Below are 23,745 nucleotides of genomic sequence, written 5' to 3' on the forward strand. Positions count from 1 at the left end.
CATTATTCAAATTCTGAACTTGAGATCTGTTGGCTGAGACAGACTGTGCTGACAGAGATCGAGGTCATCAAGTCAGAGACATACGCAGATATTTCTTCTGCCCCCTTGTGTATTTCTGCACTCTTATACAGCATACTACACCGCAGATTTTCTGCGTTTACACTCTCCTTTTATCTCTTCTCTCTGTATTCACTCTCTCTCAGTCTTTGTCCTACGCTTCCACATCGCTACACTCTGACACATAGTCTGCATCCGTAAAACCAACAAGAGATGCCTTCTGCTTTCCAAAGCAGACGCACAACTCCTTTGTGCCTTTGAGGTATCTCATAATACCTTTCACTGCATCCCAATGCTTCTTGCCAAGGTTTGCCATGTATCTGCTAACCACTCCCACTGCAAAGGCAATGTCAGGACATGTAGCAACCATAGCATACATCAAACTGCCAACAGCTGAAGCATATGGTATCTTGGCCATTTCAGCCTTCTCATCATCAAATGTAGGGCTGTCCTCAACACTGAGTTTCACATATGGAGGCAATGGAACCCCAATCGTTTTCCCCCCCTCCATATTGAAACGCTGCAAAACCTTGGAGATATACTCCCGCCGAGATAGATAGAGTAATCCTTTCGACCTATCTCTGAGTATTCACATGCCAAGAATGTGATTTGCATCACCAAGATCCTTCATGTCAAAGCTGCCATAAAGACTTTGCTTCAGCGAGTCCAAGGCATGCGTATCCCTGCCAACAATCAGCATGTCATCTACATACAAAACCAAGATAATCAGGCTGCCATTTGCTACCTTCTTAGTGTACAAGCAGTGATCCACTTGACTTCTATGGAAACCTTGAGACCGCATAAATGTATCAAACTTATGATACCATTCTCTGGGTATTCGTTTCAGCCCATACAAACTCCTTTTGAGTTTACATGCCATCTTTTCTTTTCCTTGTTCCACAAACCCTTCAGGCTGCTGCATCTATATGTCTTCATGCAGATCACCATGTAAAAATGCAATCTTTACATCCATCTGTATGAGTTCAATATCTTTAACTGCAACCAAGCCCAAAATGGTTCTCCATGTAGTCATCTTGACTACAGGAGAGAAAATCTCATCAAAGTCAATTTCTTGCTCTTGCTTGTATCCCTTTGCAACCAATCTTGCTTTGTACTTTGGTGAGGAACTAGAAGTGACCTTCATCTTGTAAACCCATTTGCATGGAAGTATTTTCTGCCCTTTAGGCAACTGCACCAAGTCCCAAGTGCCATTTTTCTCAAGAGATTCTATCTCTAACAACATGGCTTTATACCATTTCTTGTTGTCGTGTCTGTCCATTGCTTCCTTGAAGCAAGACACTTTATCACAATCGGTTAACATGACATAATCAGCCACATTGTTTGCGCCAAGAACAAATCTATCAGGTTGTCTAGTAGCCCTAGACGATCTCCTAACCCAATGATCATTGTTTGCTGGCTGTTCCTGCAAATTTCCATTTTCAGCATGCTGTCTTGGCATTTCAGTCTGCAAATCAACATTAATAGCTTGCTATCTTGGCTGTTCCTACACATGTAGTGCCTCATTATCATGGGCAATAGCTGGCTAATCATTTCTAGCATCATTTTCTGCATTTACAAGTTCATTTACAGCAGGCATTTGCTGCTGTACAGCGGGCACATTTTGTTGTCCAAAAGGTATTTCTTCCCGGAATACAACCCTACGAACCTCCTCAGTCTTTTCGGGTTGTTTATGCATGCGATCTTCCCAGAAGATAACATCATTACAGCGTACTACTTTCCTTTTCTCAGGATCCCACAATCTATAACCCGTTTCACCCTCATCACCATATCCTAGGAAAATGTATTTATAAGACTTTGGCTCAAGATTACTACGTTTTTCTTTACGAATGTGCACAAAAGCCTCGCAACCAAACACTTTCAAATGAGCATATGAAGGTGGCTTGCCCAACCACGCTTCTTGGGGAACTCCCTCCCCCCCCCCCCAAAAGACCTGTTTGGCGACCAATTAATCAAATGTACGGCTATCATAACAGCCTCTGCCCAAGAACCATGGGGTAATGCAGCATGAGACAGCATCGTACGAACCTTATCCTGTATGGTCCAATTCATACGCTCTGCAACTCCATTTTGGGGTGGATTATGAGGGGCAGTGAGCTCCCTCTTTATCCCTTTGTTGTCACAAAATGCCTGAAAGGCCTTGGACACATATGCCCCACCATTGTCAGAGCGAAGACACTTAAGTGTCTTATCTATTTGATTTTCAGCCAATGCCAAGAATTTTTTAAACTTGTCAAGCACTTCATCCTTGCTACGAATAGGATAAATCCATACCTTTCGTGTAGCATCATCGACAAAGGTGACAAAATATTTCTTTTCCCCTAAAGATAATCTTGGCATCTGACATACATCTGAATGTACTAACTCTAGAGAAGAAGATTTCAGTGAAAGAGACTTTTTATGAGATGTCTGTGCATATTTGCCATAAATACAATGATCACAATGCTCAAAATCAGCATAACAAAGACAAGGCAAGTTACCTATCAAACGTGAAAGTACTTCCATTCCTATTTGACTCATGTGTCCTAATCGGCCATGTCACAAAGAAACACTTGGCTACTCAGTCACAGCAACAACATGGTCACACACACTAGATACATGAAGTGGATACAAAGTATCACTCTTGCAACCTCTGGCAACAACCCTAGATCCCTTACAAATCTTCAATTTTCCATCACCAAAGGTGGTATGAATACCATCATATTCTAGCTGCCCTGTGCTAATCAAGCTCTTCTTGAGCTGAGGTACATGCCGTACATGCTGAAGTGTGAAGACAGAGCCATGCTGAAACTGCAACTGCACACTACCAATACCTGCAATGTTACATACATAGTTATTCCCAAGATGGACAACACCATGTCGACCCCCTATATAGTTAGAGAACCACTCACGATGAGGGGTGACATGAAAGGAAGCACCTGAATTGAGAATCCAGGTATGCATGTCATCATCTGTATCTACAAGTAAAGCATGTGTACCAAAGTGTCAAGAGACAAAGAGTACGTCACTCCCACTATCACTGTCATGAGTGACTACATTCACCTCTTCAATTTTGACACTCCTTTTCTTAGGCTGACTGTCTTTCTTCTCTTCCTTGCTATCATCTGTCTTCTTGTCCTTTCCTTTCTCTTTCTTCCATTTGTAGCAATCACCTTTAAAGTGACCCTTCTTGCCACAATGATGGCATTCAACATCTTTGCCACGTGATTTAGTGCGTCCCTTGCTATCATATTTGCCTTTCTGCTGTGATTTGCCCCTAGTATGCAAAGCACTGGAAGACTTACTAGATGCATTGTTCTGCCGATTCATTTCTTCCATGAGTAGAGCACTCTCTACATCAACATACAAAAGGATCACATTAGAATTGCTCATAGCAGTCCTGAATGTATTCCAACTCTCTGGTAGAGTGCAAAGCAAGAAAGTAGCCTTAAATTCCTCATCAATCATGGACTTCAACGCAACCAGCTGGCTGAAAATGAAGTTAAACTCACTCCAAGTGAGTAGACATTGCTATACCCTCTTTCATACGCAAATCCATAAGTTTTTCCAGCCAATACACTTTGCTTGCAACACTCTTTTGTGCATACAGTTCTTCCAGTCAAGTCCATATAGCAAATGCAAAATCCAAACCTTCAATGTTAAACAGCAAGGCATCAGAAATCAATAGCTCGATGGTTGAGCGCGCAAGCTCATTTAACTCACCCCAATCTCCCTTTTCCATGTCCGCAGGCTTTGCCCCTTGTGTTTTGATTGGCTTTGTCTGCTTCTTTTGCAACAAGATATTGTAGCACTGCTTTTGCCAAACTGCAAAGTTATGTGCTCCTTCAAGCTTCTTTATGTGCATTAGATTACTGCTGTCATTGCTGCCAGCCATGATTCTCAGCCCAAATGTGACCAAAAAAACAACAAATGTAGGCCCAAAACCGTCACCCAAGTGACCAAGGTCCAAACAAGTACCAACCAGCAATAAATAACCACTTAGAAGCACAGATTTCAAATCTGCAATTAAATTTTCAGAAGCGTCAAACCATGTGCTACAGCATTTCACAACTAATTACAATTGTTCCAAGGGCATATGCATCACATTACATGAGAAATCCCAAATTTTAGCTGCAATTTCTATTGTACATGTACCCACGGGCATAAAATTTGACACGAATGGTCAAAAGGCCCAAAATTTTTTGTGCTCAAAGAATCAACCACATATCTGCATTTTCTCTATCATGCATAGAACAGACGAATTTTGCCAAAATAGAGCCATTTCAGCAAAACCCCCAAATTTTACCAAGTGTTGATGTCCAAATTGCATGGAATTCAACCTGCATGTACATAAAATGACCAAATGCTGCACAGATTTTGCCCAAACTGCAAAAGCCCCAAATTGCATGGGGTCCAATGTGCATCAATGTCGAGAAATTGGATAAATTTCAGCCCAATTTGTGCATGTACATAAAAAGCCCCAAATGTCGGGGACAAAATGTCACAAATTCCTGCAATTTCTCAAACAGATATCACTGTTGCATCTTGCTCGCACCAAATCTGGACAAACCCCAAATTTTCCAAGTCCTGCGGCACTAATTTCAATGAAATTGAAAGAATTTCACTAAAATGTGAAAAACCGCAAAATTCTCGGGCAAATGTGCACCGACTTTGCAAATTTCTAACTCAAATTGTCCAGTTCTGCATTAAGATCCCCAAATTCAAGAAAAGCCCCAAATTTCTGGGCCTAAATCTGCACAGATTTGCACACTGTGCTTGCACGCACGAACACCCAAAGGAGAGGAGGCAAAAGCAAACTCAAAATTTTTGAAAAAGAAAAAAAAAGAATTACGGCTCAACGGCCGTTCAGGTCCGTGACCTGTTGCGCCTGCCAAATAGCCGCCGCTAGTCGCCCATTAGCTGCTACCTATCACGTTACGCGACCTATGCCTCGCTTATCCTATCTCCTCACTGGAGTCTCATGTGGCGCCTATCGACTGTCCTCACTACCTACCCCTACTTACGCTGCCTGCAGCTACGACTGTCCTCACTGCCTACGACTACCCACGATGCCTGCAGTTGTCGACTGTTCTCACTGCCTGCGATTGTTGCCTGTACCTGACTGCCTACTGACGCTCGTCGAGTCCACCTGGGACTCCTGTAACACCTGAGTTGTCTCTTGCCCGCTCTAATACCAGTTTGTAGTGATCGGTAGGCACGAAGATCAAGACAGTAGGTGTTCCTTGGTTCCGGAGAGACAGAGAGAGTGAGAGAGAGCAGAGCAAATATTGTGTACCATTTTAGGTACAATGACGAGTGTGTACCTTTAGGTTTTTAGATAGATATATATGTGTAAGTACAAGTGCTAAGTATTCACACCCGAGCACATTTAAAGGCATGAGGCCTTTATTCCCAACAGTTGTCCCTTTGGGTGTCAAGTTGTCATACACTGGCTACTGCAAAAAGGGTGCATTTGGTGAATTTACATCAAAACCAACACCAAACAGAGCATTTGCATGGCCAGCATTCATTCCTTGAATGCCATAAGCATTCGAGGATACAGATGCATTACCAAACATGCTATTTTGTGCCCCAGGCATCAAACCAATACTACCATACATAGGGTTTTATACATTGGGCCTTGCACACCATGGTGGTTGCCATAGGGATTTGTGCCATACATTCTATGCGGTCTTTGTCCAACCATAGCATGAAAAATCGTACTTCCACGAAAGTATCCTAGCTACCCCATCATAGCATATATGCCCAGCTGTCCAAAATCCATTGGATTGGCATTTCCACAATGGCCTTGCATTTACATTCCTTGCCCCGTAGGTACCAATTGTTTTGCTTCATTAGCATCTTTGGGAGCTTCAAATAAAGTCTTTGGCATTTCCTTCAATGAACCTTGCTATCTTGAAGGTGAAGAAGATAACTTCTTCTTCATGCCCTTGCTGTCCTTCTTTGAAGAATTCAAAAATCGAGTAATTTGAGGATCCTTTGCCAATTCAGCAAAGAGATTTGCTGATGTTCTCATCCGATTATTGAACTAGTCATCAAATTCCTCTTCGCTTTGCTAGTCATCAGTCTCATTATACCTTGAAGACCCTGCATCTTGCCCAACAGCAACATTTCACCTTTTTGTTTGTGGTATGAGCCTTGTCTAAGATCACGCATTGCATTTCCTTCATTCCCATGTGAATGTTCATACTGAGAGGCATCATCACTGCTTGATTGCATCTCACTGTGTGAAAACATATTGCTGTAATTTCTCAGTTGAGAGCAAAAATCAGCACTAGCACAAATCAACCTCCATTCATTAGGCACTTAATTACAACAATCAGTAAATGAAAATAACTTAAAATGCACAAATTACCTTAATAATCTTGGACATTGGACACCTTGTTGGCTCCAAAACTGACGCCCCTTTCAGTATTTCTTCAACTTGATTGCTAATAGAATAAATACAAGCTAAGATTCACAATCTCCTTTGCCGTTACAAAAGCCCCTTGCTGTAATAACAATCAGCAATTAATTCGGGCCAACCGCCCCTTGATTTTTCACCCAAGACTTACACAAAGGAAACCACCAACCGGTCAAATGCTGCCCCAAGTAGTGTCACCATTGACACTTACCGGCCAAACCACTTCCCTAGGATCAAATCTAATTCCAACTAACCAACCAAACCCATTCAACATAACTTACCAAAACTTTTACCTTTGACACCCACTGCATCCTTAGGGTCCTTGGCCTATGACTATGGAATATCTACCATGTGCATCACATGTGCTTAAACAACCTTACACATTTGATTAATAACTTAATCAAATGTTATTAGCAAGATTAAGGCATCTCAAAATTTCACGTCCTCATGACAAGTACTACTGATTTTCAAGTACGGGCACAAGGAGAGCTGGTAAGCAAGGTTGGGCATCGGGCACTGGGCAAGGCACTGAGCAAAACAACTGGTTGTTTTACAGGTGAGGCTTGAATAGAAAAAAGAGATAGAAGGGTAGGAAGAAGATAATGATGAGATGCCGTATAGGTAAAAAAGCTGAAGAAAAGGCAAGCACCGAGCAAGGAACAGATGGCTAAAGGGAACCAAGCGACACGAGCAAGGAAGCAGGTGCAGGCCCGCATGTGGCGCATGAGGCGAAATAAGCGAGTCATAAGTGACATGCGGCACGACTGGTGGGAGAGAAAGAATTGGGAAAAGATAGATGGGGTGGCCCAACACTTTCAAGCTATCCCCCGACAACCCATCCCACACAACCCTATCCGTCCCTAGGACGTGAGGATAGTGTCCCCTTATTGGGGATGTAAACAAGGACGTCCCCATCCCGCTTCTAAGTCCTACACAACCTATACATGTGGGGACGGCATTCTACCGTCTCGAGGGCTTGGGACTGCCATCCCTTGTTTCTATGCAGCAAGCAAAGAAATTGACAAATCTGAAATAAAACCTTACCACAAAAATCTTGGACAACCAACACTGAATTGACCTCAAAATAGGTGCCCCTTGTGGTATTTCTTTAACTTGTATTGCTTGAATTTGTAGTATGTTGAGATATAGACTAATCTCTCTACAAATTCCAATACATTGGGCTGTCACTGATGACCAGCTACATCAAGATCCAATCTGCCCCTTGATTCCGACACAATTTGGGCATAAATAAAATCTAGTACACTTGCATGTGGATCACCTTCAATGTGGATGTAGAATCTCTATCAGATCTGCTGTAATTGCTTCAATTCCTGCTTCTATTTAATGGGCACACGCTTTAAGGTGGCTGAGAAACCCTAATTTCTCCTCGGAATTAGGATTTTGACAGCACAAACACTATTATCCACCTTCAAACAGGTGAGCAAAATTGAGAATGACCAACATCCAATTGTGCACTTCTCGAGACAGAAGAAAAACCCTAATTACTGGCCTGATTTCAGCAAAACAATGCTGAATATCTTCAGATTTGCTAAGATGAGGGAGAACAATACAGGAGAGAGAGACATTCAATATGATGCCAAGAAAGTGCTGTAACAGCAACCTTTATTGTTTTAAAGAGAAAAAATAAGGTCACCTGCTGGTTTTTAGGGCTCTGCTGCTGTCTGAAACCCTAATTTCTGCACCATCAACTATCAATAACCTTGTTTTTAGGGTGTCCTGTCATTTCCAGCCCCAGAATCTGCTCAACATTAGGTTGCCCTGCTGTCCTAAAGCTTCAGAACCTGTCCGCTACTCACAACTGAGTTCTTTGCACTCAATTCTGCCCCAAACAACCCAAAATGGGAGAAAGACAGCCCAACATGGAAGATACACTTGCATGCAACCCCTGATCCAAACTTGGCATTGATCAATCAAGGAGGGTGGGACTAGGTCTAAATATGAGGTGATTCCTTTCCACTCCCTATTTCCTTCAAGGAAGGAGGTGACTCATCAGCACAAGGGTGGGATTGTGCCTATAAGCAACAAGGGAGGGTGGTAAAATTTGCTAGGGGAAATTCCCCACAAGACCATACCAAAGGATAGAGTATGATGCACTTGCGGATATGGGAGAGGTGCAAAGTGTGCAAGTGCCATTCCCACCAACAAAGCGCCAAGGTGCAAAGTGGTACACCTCTAAGTATTTAATGATGACCTAAAGCCTAAATGTGCATCAAAGACAATGTATGCTAAGACTAGATAACCTATGGTAGGTCTAAAGTATGGTCCTAAAGTTAATGTAGATAAATGTATTTGTTCATTGAAAGTGGGAGGAAAGGGTAGAAAATGTGAGGATAATTTAGTACATAAATGTATATGTTCATTGAAAGTGGGAGGAAAGGGTAGAAAATGTGAGGATAAATCTGATGTACTAAACTCATGCTCAAATGAAACAAAAGATAAAAGATTACCTTGTGGAACATCTATGATCAGAGAGTGTTCTTCAAATCCATATTAATACCATATTGGGTCTCCTAGATGACTTACAATTAGTCCCTACATAATTAAAGAAGCAATACATATAATTAGACTCACACAAAAATGGATTGCACAAACCTGCCACCAAGCTTGATTGTAAAGAATTTGGACTTTTGGGTGTGTCCCGAGAGGATGGTCTTTCCCCAACTGAGAGGTGATCAATCTTGTCGGTAGAGTATCCCAATTGAGTGTTAGTAGACGTGTGTCTTGTGCCATCATCTCTTGCTTGTGAGGGTCAATCAGATGAGGACGTTAGGAGCTCTGACATTGTCTTTGTATGTCATTTTATGTGCTTTAGGCACTTTAGATAGAGAACACGTTGAGTGCATTTCTTTTTAGGCACCATAGGCTATGCCTTGGGTGCACTTTATGGGCCCAACCACTTGATTACCAATTGTGGCCCTAGTTGGCCTATCTATAGGTGGCCTACCCTCTCATTCGTTCATTGCATCATTGTATCATTCAGCCAGCCCTCATTCTCTTTCATCCCCCCTGCTACCCTCTAGCACCCACACTAACACTCAAAGTTGTGTGCTAGGACTAACCATTGCAGCCTTGTATCTTTTAGCCATTGCAATTGATTTGATCCTTCTCTTCTGGGTTCATTCAGCCTCCTCTCCATGTTCGCTTTCCCTTTCTTTTCCATTGCACACCCTCGCATGATACCACACATGGGAGCTGGAATCTAAAAAGAGGAGTGTTCTATCTGAGTATCCAGCCAGCTGGTCGCCATCCCAGAACTCCTGCAGACCTGTGGTTTTTTCAGGACAGGTGCTCTCTCTACTTGGATGGCCCCTTTTCAAGCAGACACATCTCTTTTGCTGCGTTTACAGGGCTAGGCCTTGCAGTAACCACCAGGTAATCATTACTCCTTGCTGGGCAGCACTTTTCTGGTACTGATGGAGTACTGATGTCATCATTTTGGCAGACACACTGCATCTTCTGCAGCTCATCGTCTCTTCAAGCTCCCTGGCCAATTTCCAGCCAGATCTAGGCTGCATTATCATTCTTAGCACCTGAGGAGTCAATGTTTGCAGTTCATCCTGCTTTCCCTGTCAAAAGATGGCGTACCAGCAAGACAATAGGGTTTGCGGGGAGGAACTTAGAGTGAACTCGGTAAACATTGAGAAGAGAAAAGAAGAGAGAAGAAACTCTGATGAATGGAGTGAATGTGATACAAGGGAACAAGGGTGCCGTAGCACAAGGAAGATGATGGAGACAGCCACAAACCACGAACCGCAATGTCCTCCTGAAGGGGGTGTGAGGGTAGTGGAGAGGCTAGAGAGAAAAGGTGACGAACTAAATGAATCAGCCGTAAGGAATGAATGAGAGAGTGGCCTATAAATAGGCACAATCAATCTAGGGTGGCACCCCTTATTGGGGATGCAAAGCCTAAACGCACCTTTCTCAATACCCCCTCTCACACCCAAAAAGGGGAAGAAGAGGAGTGAGGTGGAGATGCAATGCTACATGCTGAAGAATGCTCACGCAACAGGTGCCACTTGGACAGGGTCCCTCGTGGGGAAATTGTTCACTTGCCCAAGCGCCCTAGTACAAAGATGATGAAAACATGCAATGCATAGGAGGAATGTCAAACTTTGTGTGGTGCCGAGAACCATAAGGATATGCCCGTACTCGATCTCAAGAGTTGGCTCCATGCTGACCAAGGGACAAAGAAGAGCCACCCTGTAATTTGAGAATACCACTCGAAAGGAGGCCTTTGAAGATAGTCAGGAGACTGAATGAGTTGTGGAACCCGAAACTCAATCTCAAGAGAGAAGCCACTAGCTCTATGACTCCATGCTAGAAGGAATACAAAGGCCTAGCCACCAAGTCACTGCTAAAGACCCAACGGCCCCAATCTAGGTAGATCCTCTAGATCCTGGGTATTAGTGAAGGAAATGACTGCTCAAAGGAGAGCCACTCCTTGAAAGTGAAAGGTGGTGGTGTGTGAAGAACTTCAGGCACATAGGGTACCTACCTGAATCGAAAGGAGTAGAAATAGGAGCCCCCTCTGAAGCCAAAGAAGAACTAGAAGCTTCCTCTGAGGGCAAAGTAAAAACCCCTCTAAATCCCAATCTGAGAGAGAAAGGGAATCCAACTACTCATGGCTCATGAATTGCGAAGCATCTAATGACAAAAGAAGTGTCGTCGGTCGTGCCAAAGAAGGTATCTAGGGCTTGCAAGAAGCCGGAAAGCACCCAAAAGTGACCTCTCGAACTTGAGTGGAAGAGGGTGGGGAAGAAGGAGGCTCGGGATGAGCCCAGGGTGGGGAACAATCGTGATCTCTCACGAGAATGGACCGTGGAGGAGATATGGGCCGTGGAAGCCACTGTACCTGGAAGTGGATGAGGGAAACCTCCGCGCAGTGGGGTGGTCTCCACGTGGGCTTATCACCTCGTAAGGTCTTAGAGCTTCCGTGTGCTCGAAAGGACTCAGTGCACGTCGGTTGCGACTTATTGCCTTGTGCATAATACTCCAATAGCCAATGTAGAACGATCTCCGTGGCCCAAAAAGGAAACGTGGCACAAGAAGTGCCAGGTGGGAGACGCATATACTCCGGGAGGTTGGGGAGCAAAGGTCTAAGTCGGCAATCTTTAGTGGGATTACCGTTTGTGCCGCAATAGTAGCATCCAGTAGAAGGGCAATTTGTCGATGGAGACGCCATGGTACCATGGTGGTAAACTGGAGAAGGGAGGGCGGGAGGGAGAAAAAGGATATCTCCCAATGCACAGCGAAAATGATAGAGAAATCAAATGTTGATACCAAACCTGTCACCGGTCTTTGTCTTCTCTGATGAGGAGGATCTTTTGGCTCTCTGAGCTCCTTCGGCTCTAATACCATATCAAAAGATAACATACCAACGAGACAATAGGGTTTGCGGACAAGAACACGGAGTGAACTCGGTAAACAATGAGAAGAGACAAGAAGAGAGAAGAAACTCTGATAAACGGAGTGAATGTGATACAAGGAACAAGGGTGCTGTAGCACAAGGATGATGAAGATAGCCACGAACCACGAACCACAATCTCCTCCTGAAGGGATGTCATGTAAATAGGCATAGTCAGTCTAGGGTGGCGCCCCTTATTGGGGCTGCAAACCCTAAACACAAAATGCAAAAACGCAAAAACGCAAAAACGCAAACTACGGGTGAAGGGTAAAGGGTTTCTCAACATTCCCAACATCAAGTCAACTCTCCTACCTCCAATATTCCTCATCTCTATTGTTGTATAGCAATCCTTTCTAACCGGCAGATCAGATGGACCCCAAACTGTTAGTAGATATGTCAATTCATGATTGAGTCTATGCACATCAATGGGCCAGGGCACAAGGATATTAACTTGATTATTTAGGCATTTTTCCTAGCATTTTATGATGGTCATTTTAGCATTTATTGCTGGCCGACCAGCATTAAATGCTGGTCGACCTAACATGATTTATGACATTATTTTTGTCTATTTATTTAGGCTTCTCCTCCACATTCATTGATCATTCATCACCTGACTGAATCTGGTGGAGGGAGAGGAGCAAGTGTCTGTGCCTTCACAGCGAATGACTCACACTAGTTTTGTACTACCTCATATCTTGGTATATGGATTCCATTTCCCGAGTATGTCTTTGCTTCTGAGTTTCTTGTGCAGTGTTCTTTTCTTTTGCAATGTCTCTCTTTCTCTTTCCTTTGTCTCTTGTGTTCAGCAATTTTCCATACGCTTCCATCACTGCATCCACTTTTGACATGGTATCAAATTGCAAGATCATTATTCCTGCTACTATTTTTTGTTGTCCATCATGAGAGCCTTGTCCACCCTCAATTAGCTCACCATGATCACATCCGTCAATGGAGAGCCCGCAATGTCACGGCCAATATTGAGTTAATGTAAGGATTGCTTCTTGAGTTCCACTCTTAGTTATAGAATTTTCCCCTAGCATCTGAGCATTGGAGTCATCTCGTTGACCACTATGTAGCATAAGATCACACTTCACATATCAGTCTCAATTTTGAGCTTCAAGAGTTTTCCATTAAGAAAGGGGATGATTTGAAAGTCAAGTTGGCCAAATATCGATGGTTACTCGCCGAGTTTGCAACTACTCGCTCCCCAAAGTCAAATGACGATCAAATCACATTCTTCTTGAACAAGTTGCCCAACAAATACTTCCACTTTATCCAACACATTATCTCACTACCTAGATTGCCAATCTTTTACAAGTTTGAGTGTCAATTCTTGTGTTACACAAGGCTGCACAATCAAGTCCATCAAAAGTCCTCCACACAGTCTTACTTAGAGGGATGAGGGTTGGTTGCCTCTTCTTCAAGGGGGTGGAAAAACCAATAGTAGCAATGACTCGCAAGATGTGAAGACAAGCCAACACAAGGGTGACACCCCTTCCTCTGACCAAACCAAAGAAACACAACCCCTTTGGGAGCAAATTCCTACGGAAAATAGGTTTTGCAGACATTGCTAGAGGTCGGCCGTGTGGACAAGGAGTGTCGTATCGAGGCCCACAGTCTTCCACCTAGAAAACCACAGCTGACTACTGCAACTGCCTCCACTCCAAGTAGCCAAAGTATGGTGGACCTACGCCTCCCGTTGCTACACCATTTGCTCAATTTGTCCCAATGGCTACTGAATATGTGGCATGTGGACAGCCTCTGCAGCCGATATCCTTCACGACTCCTAAAGGATTAGCTGATTGATCTACCAGTGGCTCACCTATTACACTTTACACATCCATTCCTAGGGTATCCATTGCGCCTTCTAAGACCACTTCTATTACATTAATAAGGTAAATTATGGGAAACAGGTGCGAGCGTCCGGGGGCCTTGGGCACCCGAAAGGGGTCTAGGGGAGCCTAGAGAGTTAGAGAGTCCAAGAATAGTAGGCCTCACCTGTAGTGGACGGCTAGCAGAGGAAACAAGAGGGAAGGTGCCAGCAACTATCTAGGTGAGGTTGGGAGGAGAAACGAATGTCTCGTGCCACTATTTTCAAGATCGTCAGACGTTTTCACTAAGTGGATTCGGCTCTTCGTGAGTCTGGTTCCACGTTTCACTGGTATCAGAGCCGTCGGGTCCTGCTTTCATCTATTGAATGTAAGTAATGAATTAAGTGGTTTGTTAGATGAATTTAAAGATGTGTTTCCTTCTGATTTACCAAGTGGCCTTCCACCAGATAGGGGTGATATAAATCACCCAATTAACACAAATAAGGATACACACCCTATTTCTAAACCACCTTATAAGTTAAGTGAAACACAACACCAAGAAGTTAAAAGAAAAATTAAGGATTACCTTGATAAAGGCTTTATACAACCCAACAATTCACCTTGGGCTTCGCCAATTTTATTGGTAAAGAAAAAAGATGGTTCTATGCGACTTTGTGTTGATTATAGAGCACTTAATAAGATAACAGTGAAGAAAAAATTTCCTATGCCCAGAATGACCCTTTATAGTACTCAGGTGGAAATAGTTAATGAGCTGTCTCCTATGGATGAAGAATAACTTATTCAGCACATTCCTTAGGTCATAGGTCTCGCTCTATCATCGAGTATTTGATTAAGTGGAAGGGTTTATCACTTGAGGAAGCTTCTTGGAGGCCAGATTCCATCTTGGATGAGTTTGCCTACCTACGGAATGCATTGATGGCTGAAACATAGTCATATGGGAGCCAGTTACACTCTAAATAGGGTTTGGACAGTGATCTGTTTTAGAACAGATTTTACTCAGTCTAATTTTCAGAATTCAGCCACCTACATACAGTCAAAGTACTCTTCAGTAGCTACGTTTTGAAATGTGATATGTTCTATTTGGATACTTCTATCAGAAGTTACGGCAGTTTTCTTCCACATGTCCTGTTTTATACAGCAATCTATCTACTTTTATAGAGGTTATTTCTTGAAGATTTAAAGGCTCCAATTCTTTTTTAAGACATCCAGATTATGTATATGGTAGAGGCTTTCCTTAATGTTTTCGTTTCAGCAACTAACTATTCACTATTTGATTCCCATCACATCTTTTATATAGTTGAAATCAGAGTAGTACTCTGTTTCATCCATCCTTCATTGCCATTCTAACTTTGTTTTGGTAGGCATGAAAGGTGTGAGACATGTAATTTTTGCCATCTTGGATCATAATACAATGATCCTATCTAATCTCCTTCAATCTTGAATACATCTTGCCATCCATAACAACCAGAAAGCCTTCAAACCAATTTGCCCCTTGGTTTGCTTGGGGATTGACCTTCAATTTGCTCCTTGGAAGACAAATTCTACCCCAAAATTAATGTTCATTGGCTTGCTCTTGAAATTCTCTAAAATCCCCAAATTTCAGCTGCTGAATCTCAAGTACTAGGCCCTGAATTCTGAGCATTCTTCCCACGATGGTTGGTAAACCCTAATTTTTATTGTAAATTAGGGCTTATCAATAGAAATTCCTCAATTGCACCCTCTTGGGACTGAATTTGGCTGAGATCTCTAGAGGGAAACTGTGCTACCCTACTCTGAATGGTTGAGTTACTGCAGCCCATCATCAACAAGAGCCCACATGTAGTCACCTATCCTTGTGGACCTCAACATTGCTAATACCTACTTATAGATAGACTACACGAACTGTCATCTACCTCCAATGGCCTCTTGATCAATTGGGGACAGCTCTTTGGCAAGCTCCAATGGCTGGCCTGATCACCAATGACTGAAACATTGCAACAACAGCTCTCTATCTTCCTCTCCCAACCTCCACAATGCTAGAATAAGGCTCCACCAGCCTCTAATAGCCTTTCCCTCACTTGCATGGGAAGGTTCTGCGTCCTCATAACAAACTAACTAATGAAACAAACTCCAACTAGGTCAAGACAATCCAAATATTGCACACCTCTCTCTCCCTACCTTTGCACTTGCTTGTCGCCTTAACCATTTCTTGCTTCTTTCGCCCACTTATCGCCTGTGATGCCACTATCGCTTGCCTGATTCCCAACTAACACCGCCTATCACCTGTTGCCTCCTATCACTACTTGAAACCTGCTGCCAACTTACAACCACTCAGCACTACCTGCCTATCAAAGTCTAGTGCCTATAATCTACATTCATTGCCCAACAATCCTAGTGTCCCACTGGTGACAGGGTCCTTGAGCATCTATAAATCAGTTGTGTCATGAAAATTTGTTGGAAAACAAGCCTACCTTAATTAATTCAAAGCAATTCTTCACTGTAGTCCTTCTATGGATGCTTTGATGTCATTGGTCAGCTTGGAAAGCACCAATTCAATAGAGAATGCTAAATTTATGTACAATGTGCCACTATGGTTAGACTGTTTGGAACAATCAATTATGGATTATGATGTAGGAAACGCATGGGAAAGTTAGGGAAAGACATGGTGATACCTGATGGAATGCATTAAGAAGGAATAAAAGTGATGGCCCTTTGGTTTTGGGTGTGGATTGAATGATACTTTCTTGTAATAATAGCACAAATCTAAAGTTACTCAATTTAACAAAGAATTGGGTGTCCAAAAGTTAGAGAATACTTAAGGCAAATATATACAAGGTCTATGTGAGTATAACCAGCCAGAGATCTCTCTCAACCTACATGAAAACTGAAGTGTGTGTGACCACGGACAAGCCAGCCTAAATAGGCCAAAAGTAGTAAAATAATCTCATCAAGTTGACCGGTTAAAACTCGCTAACTACTTCGCAAACGGGCCAAGTGAAAGTACAATAAAATAATGAAAAAATTGCAGCTTGCCACATATAGCAAATCTATTTGTCCAACTCCTGTACAATGTGATGCTATGCAAGCTGCCCTAATCTGCCTTGTACATGCCTATGCACGTCCTAGAGGTAACCAAATCTCTGACAACATTTGGGGCCTATAATGCGGTTTATTGTACAAGAATATTCTAGCTCTTTTCTTCAATGAGTCTTGTGTTTATTTGTTGATTTATTTCATGTGTGCAAGTTAGTTTATGTTCACTAACCTTTATTTCTACATGCCAATTTCAAGCAAAGATGGGCCCGATGTCCAACACAATTGGCGATGTCCAACACAATTGGCAATGATGATGATGATGATGATGATGATGATGATGATGATGATGGTGGTGGTGGTGGTGGTGGTGGCAAGGTGATAGAAGCTTGCAAGAGAAGTGAAGGATTCAAGATGAAATGCATGGCTGGACCATGGATCCCTTTTATAGAGCTTTGTAAGGCAATTTGTCCTGCCAAAACTCTCAAAACTCATCTTTTTAATGTACTCCCAAATTTTGGTTTGGGGCTATACAAGAGCCAAAGAAATTAGCCCACAATTGGAGACTAACTTTGGGCTAAAATCTAAGATGGCTTAACACCAAGTCTCCATCTTGAATCTTATGGTGCTTGAGCAAGGCACAATACTTGTAAATCAGAGAACCACTTACAGTATATACGTTGTTTTATTCTCCATATGATTATCTAGATGAACAAGAGGACCAATTGAAGATTGGGGCTCCTTTGTGGTTAAGGAGTTTGGTTTCCATTGACACCAAGTCTCCATCTTGAATCATATGGTGCTTAAGCAAGGCACAATACATGTAAATCAGAGAACCACTTGCAATATATACGTTGTTTGGTTCTTCATATGATTATGTAGATGAACAAGAGGACCGATTGAAGATTGGGGCTCCTTTGTGGTTAAGGACTTTGGTTTCCACTAGCCAAACTTGCAACAATTAGCTATCCACATTCTTAGTCAAGCTCTAAGCTCCTCTTGTGTGGAGCTATAGAGCCCCTAAAATCGCATTGTCTTTAGGAATCACCTTGTGAAAAAGGCAAATGATCTTGCTTTTATTAGTGCGAAGCTACCATGATTTTAAGGGTGTAACTACACAAGCCTCAACCTTCAACACAATTGGAGATGGAGCAAGAGAACAAACATAATCATGAAATGGAGGCTACAATTGGTACTCATCAATCTTTAACACGATTAGAGATGGAGCAAGAGAACAAACATAATCATAAAATGGAGGCTACAATTGGTACTTATCAACCTACAACACAATTGGAGATGGAACAAGAGGATGAGCGTAATCATCAAATGGAGACTACAACTAAAGTCTAATACTCATGATCATTGAGCTAGCACATCAAGACTTACTCATCTCATTTATGCTCAAGCCTTGTGAGTTGCAACTAGTTGTTGATTTAGCCTTCAATATTTTGGACATTTTTGCAAGTCTCCTTTGTAGTCTCACTTCTTTACATGGTTTAAACTTTAGATTGCAAACAACATTTTTGTCCCTAAATTCAAAAGGCAAATTGCTTCTCATTAGAGCCTTGGGACATGTATTTCATTCTATGTGTGCACTTGCTTAGCAATTGTCCAATATGTTTTATCAACTTGATGCTCCCAAAGTTTAAATATTCTAGTGTATGTCTAGTGCTGAATAGAAAGATAAAGCTTGTTATTTACATGTTGTTCCACACCTCATCCCCTTTCTTGGCTGTGGCCATCCCCATCTCCATCCACATCCCATTCTCATGTTTCTATGACCATCAGGTTTCTTTCCTAGTACATTGGGAAACCCTAATCTTTGAGCTCCATACAAAGGACGTAATACTTTAATTATAGCTATTTTACATATTTGAATTGACGCAGCACATTAAGAAGGTAGAGCTTTTGATTCTCCCTGGTTGCAGGTGCATTATCATCCATATAAATGTTTGTCCATTGTTTGGGATTTTGTCTTCTCGAGGATTGTGCAATACAGTAAGGACACCCAAAGTGGGGATGGAGCGATACACTTTTTGAGGCATCAAGAGGAAGGTAATAGAATAAGCATGTGCACACATGTGGGCTCTCTCTCTCTCTCTCCTACCCTGGTGGTAAGTCACTTATTTTATTAACCCACTTATTTTATTAACCCACTGACTTGGGTTCAAATCTCTCTTTTTTTAACACCTATACTAAATGACTTTGCAGAATGTGTGAGCTTGTTAACCAACCCACTGACCCAGCTTCAAATCTCTCTTTTTTTCCCACCTTCACTAAATGGCTGTGCAGAATGTACGAAGACTTTCTGGTCACCATACGTTCAACCTAACCAACTGAGCTATACCTCTCCTACCCTGGTGGTAAGCCACTTATTTTATTAACCCACTGACTTGGGTTCAAATCTCTCTTTTTTTAACACCTATACTAAATGACTTTGCAGAATGTGTGAGCTTGTTAACCAACCCACTGACCCAGCTTCAAATCTCTCTTTTTTTCCCACCTTCACTAAATGGCTGTGCAGAATGTACGAAGACTTTCTGGTCACCATACGTTCAACCTAACCAACTGAGCTATACCTCTCCTACCCTGGTGGTAAGTCACTTATTTTATTAACCCACTGACTTGGGTTCAAATCTCTCTTTTTTTAACACCTATACTAAATGACTTTGCAGAATGTGTGAGCTTGTTAACCAACCCACTGACCCAGCTTCAAATCTCTCTTTTTTTCCCACCTTCACTAAATGGCTGTGCAGAATGTACGAAGACTTTCTGGTCACCATACGTTCAACCTAACCAACTGAGCTATACCTCTCCTACCCTGGTGGTAAGTCACTTATTTTATTAACCCACTTATTTTATTAACCCACTGACTTGGGTTCAAATCTCTCTTTTTTTAACACCTATACTAAATGACTTTGCAGAATGTGTGAGCTTGTTAACCAACCCACTGACCCAGCTTCAAATCTCTCTTTTTTTCCCACCTTCACTAAATGGCTGTGCAGAATGTACGAAGACTTTCTGGTCACCGTACGTTCAACCTAACCAACTGAGCTATACTCTCTCTCTCTCTCTCTCTCTCTCTCTCTCTCTCTCTCTCTCTTTAAATTTGGAACCATACCTTGGTAACCAGATGGATGCTGCGAAAGAAGAGCAGGCGTATGTGAGGCTTGAGAAGAGAGACACCCTTGACGGCTGTTAAGAGCTGGCACATCCAGTAAGAGAGGTCGATAGCCAACACCTTCCCTCGAAGAAAATCCAAGCTCTCCATGCGAGCCACGGGTCTCAGGATCTCCCAGAACCCTCGGGATACCCCCATAATCTCCCTGCCCCTCCTTCCTTTCCCTTCCTTAAGCCTTCTCCTCCCTTCTCCTTCGAAGTTCGCTCTGCTGAGATGCTGTAAACGATAGACCGGTTTCTTCTGTCGTCGGTGGGTGGCAGTCACCGGAAAAGCATCGCTGTCACTGTGGCGCACACCTCAATATTCTGCATCAGGTTCAGCCTCGCCTCCTGGGTCCCACCAAGAGATGTTCAAACTCCTTCGAGGCCCCGTGGCCCTGCCTCCAGGGACTTTGAAGCCTTGAGAAATTAGGGTGGTGAGGGAAATTGTGAAACAAGTGTCAAAAAGCAAACACATTGAGGTTAGTGATGTGACGAAAAATAAGGAATATGTCGAGAATCTTGCCTAGGTGTTAGTCATTGATTTGCTAAAAACTGTTACATCATTGATTCTCAAGTGTACCATTACTTCTCAAAATTGTATTTTCACAGTGTATGAAATATTTTAAAAATAAAAGACTTTAATATTGGACTCGTTCAATTCCTTCTAATATCCCCTACATGCCCATTTATTCAAATCTCAAAAAAGTTGCAAAATGTGAAATCCATCCCAAAAATATACATTCTTCCTTAGGTGCGCTATAGTTGACCCCCTTATCGTCTCAACTGTGCCTAGGCCACCTTTCTTTTAATGCACAAGATATTATGGGAGGATGGTACTCAAGATGCACAAGTCACAACGACTTTTGATTAGAAAGATAGGCATTGTCTCTAATGGGGCTTCATCTTGGAGCTAACTTGTGCATCACATTAATGTCCACAGGACTACAAGATGGTCTTGGTTAGAATTGAACAAAACCTTTAGCCCTAAGTCCAAGAACTGAGAGCTATATCTCAATGTATAAATACAAGATTTAGCTTGCATAACATGTTAATAAGACAAATGTATAATGGCCTAATTAAATGACGTCAATGCTAAGGCTCTAGAAAAATATGTCATGACCATGTTTTTTGCTATTTTTCCAAAGGAATATCAGTCAAGGAAGCATGCCCAAAAAGACTTGGAGAACATTAACTTAGAGCATTTTCTATCTTCCTTTTTACTCAAGGATGAAGAATTAAAGATGAACACCAAGACTACATACCATTACAAGAGATGTTATCTTCTTAGCAAATACACCACCTTCTAAGGCAAAAGTATATTGTAGTGATTATTGTAAGATGGGCCATGAAGCCAATGGTGACCAGAAAGTCAATGTAGGAAGGCTTTCTGGTCACCATTGGCTTTGAAAAGTAATCAATAGCAACAAGCAACCCAACCTACTGTAGGAGCAACAAGACAAGTCTTCATCGACATCTTTAAATCTTTATGGTTTATTTAAAATCCTTCATATCTCAATCAATCAAAATCAATGTAAACATTTACAACCCATTTGATCATAGTAGACATGAAGCCATGGATCTAACATTATACCTAATAAACTTGGACTAAGGAGGGACTTCTTCATTAAAGTTGAAATGCATTTCAACTGGTGGGCTGGATGTGTTACAAAGCTCTGGTAGTCAACATGTAATAGGAATGATGTACATGATCCAAATGTATCTCAAACCTTAGTCCCTAGCATGGTTATCAAGATAAGATAGACTTGTGTGACATTGATAAGCAAGAGTTCTAATCTAATTAGGACATACAAGGGGTAAGGAGGTGGACTAATCCAAGCAAGTATCCCCCACTTTTGGGGAAGAACTTTCCTAACCTAGGGTTTTCCCTTTTTATGCAATTTACCATGCCCTAACTTGATGTATCATTTAAAGAGGCATTGTCTAATGGAGACTAGTGTGTCTTGTTTGCTTTGTTGAATATCATTAGTGAGGAGGATGAGTACAATATTGGTCATAAGATAACTCATGTAAAATAATTTGCCTATTTAGAGACATACTAGGATTATTGAGGCTCAACTCACTAGCATTTCCTTGATAGAACAACAAAGAAACAACGATCAAGAGCAAGCTTAGATAGATTGAAAAATAACACATTGCTAAACTTTATCTGATAAATTTCCTTTCCAATTAGTCAGAACTCGTGATGTGTTGCAAAAGAGAATAAGAAGGTGTATGCTTTTTAAAAAAGGTTGTCTATCATGGAAGTGGATTTAGGGGAATCTTGATAGTCATTGTTCCGTGTAGGGATGCCACAAGATAGGCCTTGTAAGAGCCACATGGAAACTAGGCCTAAGTATAATTATTCTAGCCATTGCATTTAGCAAGGTCAAGGTGGTCTAAAGTAAGTGAGAAATCATTAAAGTGAGCATATTTGAAAAGTGATAACACATGAGAGTATGTAGAGGTATACAAAGGGTCTTGCATGCTATAAACTAAGCTAGTAGTGTATTGTGAGGGCCATCAATTTAGTGTGATCATTCTACCAAAAGTCTAAATTTGAGAGCACAAGTCTATTCCACTACTGTAAGTTGTGTTAAGGGGTCAAACTCTTAACATGTTAAGCCTTAAAAACGTTGACAACTTTCAAATAATGCGAGGTGTTGAGGGAGAAATGTTTGAAATAATCAAATTTAGGCTTAGTGGGATTCCTATGTTGCCTTAAAAGAAGTTGTCACATATGCCTTCACTTATGATGAGAGTTAATAAGGATGTGTTTAGTGATGTTGGTAATTCCCTTAAAATCCTAATAGAAATGTAAGGTAGCTTCATTCAAATATTGGGGAGGTTCCATTGTACCATATTTGTATGTCTCACAATACCAAAGTTTCTTCAACTTGCGGCTCTACTAACCTACCTTTGATCCAAATGATCTCGTTAGGTTGCATAGATAAGTTTAGAATTGTAAGGTGCACATCCTTGTGGATTTCTCAAAAGTTGAATTTGCATGAAGTTACAAGTGCTTATTGCAACGTGGTGTAACTTGCTAAGGAGATTGATCAAAGTGTGCGGAACACCTAGATTGAGGGTTTGGAACTTCAAATACAAGGATTTGAATAGTAGTTAACTTTTAAGCTCATGGATTTAGACTATTGTGATTTGGGTAGACGTTAGATCTATGGCTTAGGACCAATTACGTCACATAGCTATCGACACAACATCTTTGTCTTTGACATTGATGATGTCTACCAACTTCCTGGCTAGCATGATCTACCAAATTCACTGCTTATTTGTGTAGTAGCATTGTAGAAGTTGGACTTGGAGGTTGGAGTCTTAATCTTATGGACATTTATTGATATGCCATTATAGATTCTATGTGCATGTTTTACTAGTATAATACTACTTTTGTAGTACACTGCTAGTATATTGACCATTCTTCTTTAAAAATCCCAAAAAATGCAAAAAAGAACTTAGTTGGCCAATCTTAGTTTTCTAAACTAAAATCTCTTTCAAGAACTATGGCATCCATGCAATGAGAGCAACATGGTTAATATAGGCATGAAAGAGATTTCTATGTTTCATGTGTGTGTGCGTGCGTGCGTGCGTGTGCATGCACGCATGTGCGTGTGCGTGCACGCGTGCGTGCGTGCGTGCGTGCGTGTGTGTGTGTGTGTGTAAAGGATATAATGAGATTCCTATGATTAAATTGATATAGTGCACACATTCCTTACTTGAATTGCACTTACAAAAAGCTACATGTGCATAAATGTGGTTATCTAGCTATCACATATGATAAGTAATTTGAGACAAGTTACATCCCATACAAATAATAAAATCTA

The 23,745-nt window shown here is 41.7% G+C and overlaps 1 protein-coding gene across 5 annotated transcripts in view; it reads right to left on the reverse strand.

Annotated features, from left to right (window-relative positions):
• LOC148021799 (5'-3' exonuclease family protein) overlaps positions 1 to 20,376 on the reverse strand; it is a 36,015-nt gene extending 15,639 nt beyond the window's left edge. For 3 of the 5 annotated variants that reach the window (XM_087697315.1, XM_087697314.1, XM_087697317.1), the window contains exon 1: positions 19,869 to 20,375. In XM_087697315.1, coding sequence (XP_087553441.1) covers positions 19,869 to 20,066 — 198 coding nt within the window. In that variant the 5' untranslated portion in view covers positions 20,067 to 20,375. Of the gene's footprint in view, positions 1 to 19,868 lie in introns of all 5 variants that reach the window. The other 2 variants (XM_087697316.1, XM_087697318.1) reach the window with 2 other exon arrangements.
• Between the last annotated feature and the right edge of the window lie 3,369 nt (positions 20,377 to 23,745).

The sequence above is a fragment of the Lygodium microphyllum genome, chromosome 17 (genome assembly GCF_053477565.2).
Source record: "Lygodium microphyllum isolate KBCC chromosome 17, Lygodium_microphyllum_v1.1.10, whole genome shotgun sequence".
Classification (NCBI taxonomy): domain Eukaryota; kingdom Viridiplantae; phylum Streptophyta; class Polypodiopsida; order Schizaeales; family Lygodiaceae; genus Lygodium; species Lygodium microphyllum.